This window comes from Propithecus coquereli, unplaced genomic scaffold (genome assembly GCF_000956105.1).
Source record: "Propithecus coquereli isolate 6110/MARCELLA unplaced genomic scaffold, Pcoq_1.0 Scaffold42, whole genome shotgun sequence".
Lineage (NCBI taxonomy): Eukaryota > Metazoa > Chordata > Mammalia > Primates > Indriidae > Propithecus > Propithecus coquereli.
This window is the reverse complement of record NW_012149952.1, coordinates 10530117-10533205: the sequence shown is the minus strand read 5'-3', so window position 1 is coordinate 10533205 and position 3089 is coordinate 10530117. Positions and strand designations below refer to the sequence as shown.

The 3089-nt window shown below is 46.2% G+C and overlaps 1 protein-coding gene across 1 annotated transcript in view; it reads right to left on the bottom strand.

Annotated features, from left to right (window-relative positions):
- Positions 1-2770, bottom strand: part of SMIM10 (small integral membrane protein 10) — a 35436-nt gene extending 32666 nt beyond the window's left edge. The window contains 1 exon segment of the mRNA XM_012653268.1: positions 2574-2770. Within this exon segment, the coding sequence (XP_012508722.1) occupies positions 2574-2770 (197 nt within the window).
- Between the last annotated feature and the right edge of the window lie 319 nt (positions 2771-3089).

Genomic DNA, 3089 nt, shown 5'->3' with positions numbered 1-3089 from the left:
CGCCTCGGCCTCCCAGAGAGCTAGGATTACAGGCGTGAGCCACCGCGCCCGGCCCTATTCTTTTTAATTTTAAAGAAAAATTAGTTGAAGAAAAGAAATTGTTGTAGATGCTGGAATCAGATGTGCCACTTTATCATCAGAATACCAGCGTCAGATTCTTCTTTCTTTGCTGCACTCTAAGGAGTGACTGATCTTTTTATTATTGGATGAGACTAATGTCCTGTTAAGCGACCACAAGCTGGGACCCATCTTTGATGGACATTTTTTCTGTAATCAATACCCTTTATGGTTAAAGGTAATAATTCTCCTCTTGTTTAATTGAAAATAACATTAGGTGGCTCTATAGGGAATAATATATAAAAAGATCAATATATATAAATGTTTTTAAGAGTGTTCTCTTTCTTTACTTCTCTTTGGATTCTTAACACAAAAGAAATGCATTGCATAACTTAAAGGAAATAAGATTTTCTGGGAAACAATAAATTGGGAGGGAGAGCAAAATTCCCACCTAGTGACATCCCTGTGGTCAAGTCAAAAGCTGGTCTTCAGCTCCCATCTGGCTGTGATCTCAGATGAAATCCAGAAGAGGAGGCTCCGTGTGTTATGCCCAAGGACAGTGAATGCCACAGTCCTCTGCTCAGAGCTGGGCTAGACTCCAAGGCTCACTGAGCACAATGTCTGTCCTATCTCCTTGTTACATCTTTTTCACAATATCCTTGGGTGATGCCTGTTCTTTTCACGATGCTATAGGAAAGGCTCCAACACCAAAGAGCCAGGCCAGCCATTTGCAAAGAGCCATTTGACATCAGACTAAGGAACTGACTGAGGAGAGTGTGAAAATATTGATGTTTGCTCACTTTGGTCAGAGCCCAGATCAAAGCACTGGTTTGATCTTACTTGGAAACACTGACCTCGGATACAGCAGTGTAACTTCTACACTAGGAAGTAGGAGTGCACTCAGGAAGGCCACTGTAAGAGCAGCAGACCCTAAGAACAAGACCCTAAGACCTAGTCTTGGGTTAAAGGAATTGTATCCTATTTTAGTCTCTACTAGAAGAATTTTAGAAAACCAGATTTTGGCAGCAAAAATTAAGGACAGCCCCACTGCCCTCTGCACTTGTAATAAATAATGTCCTCCTCTTTGGGTCCCACTGTGCTACATTATAGTCCCATCCAGGGAGAATGAGGAAGTAGCACAGAGTCTCTTCAAGAGGTTGTTAGGTTTGTTCCAGGTGGGAACCCAAAAAGTTTGTATAGGACGGAATGCAGTTAATGGAAAACTTAGGCTTGTAAAACAATAGCTGTGGGAGTCTGGAGAGTCCCCGGACATTGTAAATCTAACAGCTGCAGCCAGCATTCCTTCCCCCCAACCACAGGGAGGAAGTTTATCCCTCTCTCTCTCCTGATAAGGACAATGCCAGAGCTGCACGATGGATGTGACTGGGGCAGGGGTCCTAGGAGCTGGTTGTCTGAAAAAGAATTAATTACAAGCGGCTGTTCTGGCCCACTTACTTACTCCCCCCGGAGAAACCCTCTACAAAACCCAAGGCTTTTCCCTTCCTCAATGTGGACACTTTTTTGCCTCCACCTATCTGCACCCAGATGCTCAAAATAAACAGCACTTTGCTACACATAAGGCTTCGTGTGTCTCTCTCTCAGCTCCAGACCTAACAGAGGTCATTTGCCAAAATTAGAGGAAATATAAAATATGTTCTTTGCAGCAGCAAGAGATTCTTTCAGCCTTTCGTTCTTCATGCCATAAAGCCAGCTTTGCTTGAATGGAAAGGTCCACTTTGCTGGTTTGTCTGCTAAGAGTTGGAGGGAGGCCACACCCCTGCCATTGGCGTCGGATGGAGGAGCAGGGGGATGGCAGGCAGACAATGTCACCAGACCAAGCCAGCCCATGGCTGGTAGAAGGAGCAAGCCCCTGGTTAGGTTCTAGAGGTGCAGATGGTCAATATGCCCCAGAAGCATCACAAGGAGGAAAATCATCCAAGAACAGTAGATGGACAAGTGAGAATCTGGGCAGATCTGCTGTTTCCAGCTGATCAGAAAAGGAAGGAATGAAAGTGACAGCCAGGAATCTGAATGGGTGCTGTGGTGGTGGTGGTGGTGGGAGGTGATCACAGGGGCATCTGGAGCCCCAGCAACAGCTGGAGGTCCCACCTAGAAGAGTGGCAGTAATTCAGCCAACTCGCTAAGCCTACAAATTAAGAAGTCCTCTGACAGCGGGTGTGAAGACAAACTCCATGAGCACCTTGCTATAGGACCAGTGGAGGATGCACTGATTCCAGACACGCTGGGGCTCAGAAGGAACCCCAAACCTCATGCAAGGGCTTGAAACCCTAGGGTCTGAATGTGGGAGTGGACACCGCCCTTGTCACATTTGGTGGTTTTCCATTTAAACACACATATTTGCTTTTAGTATCTTTTATGCTTTTTTCTTCCTGCCAAATATGTTCACATAAAAAAGGGTCTTTTTCTTCCCTTCTGTTTCTCCTGGACAAGATGAAAAAGACCTCACTGAAATCCCAGAATTAGACATGGGAAAAACTTCTGTTCTCCCTGCTTACTCAGTGACGAGGACAAAATCTTCTGTGCCCTGCAATGGAAGAAGGAGCTTGTTCATGTGCAGCCAGCACATTGCTGTAGCCACAGCATCACAGGCAGTGAGAACACTTGGAGTGTGTCCTTTCTCTCCCAGCCACACCCCACAGTTCCCAACAGGCTTGGCCACTGCAGCCTCCTCATGCCAAATTGGCCGCAACATGGTTGGGGAATAAGCAGGTGGGGAGGGAGCCTTCTGCAAATGACACGTCTGTGTCATCAGCCATGGGATGAGAGGGGCTTCCACCCTAGGTTGTGCCTCTTGATGACCTAGGCCTAAAAGTCACAAGGACAGCACAATGAGGGAGGACTTGTTCTCCTGGAAAAACTGTACCTCCAGTGAGCTCATGTTTCACCCCGTCTTCTAGTGCACTGCCTCTGCCGAGAAGAATTGTCCCTGAAGGACATGCCTATGTTTGTTCAAAAAGCCCTGACTTTACCACTGTCCGATTCATCCATGTAACAAAAAACCACTTATACTC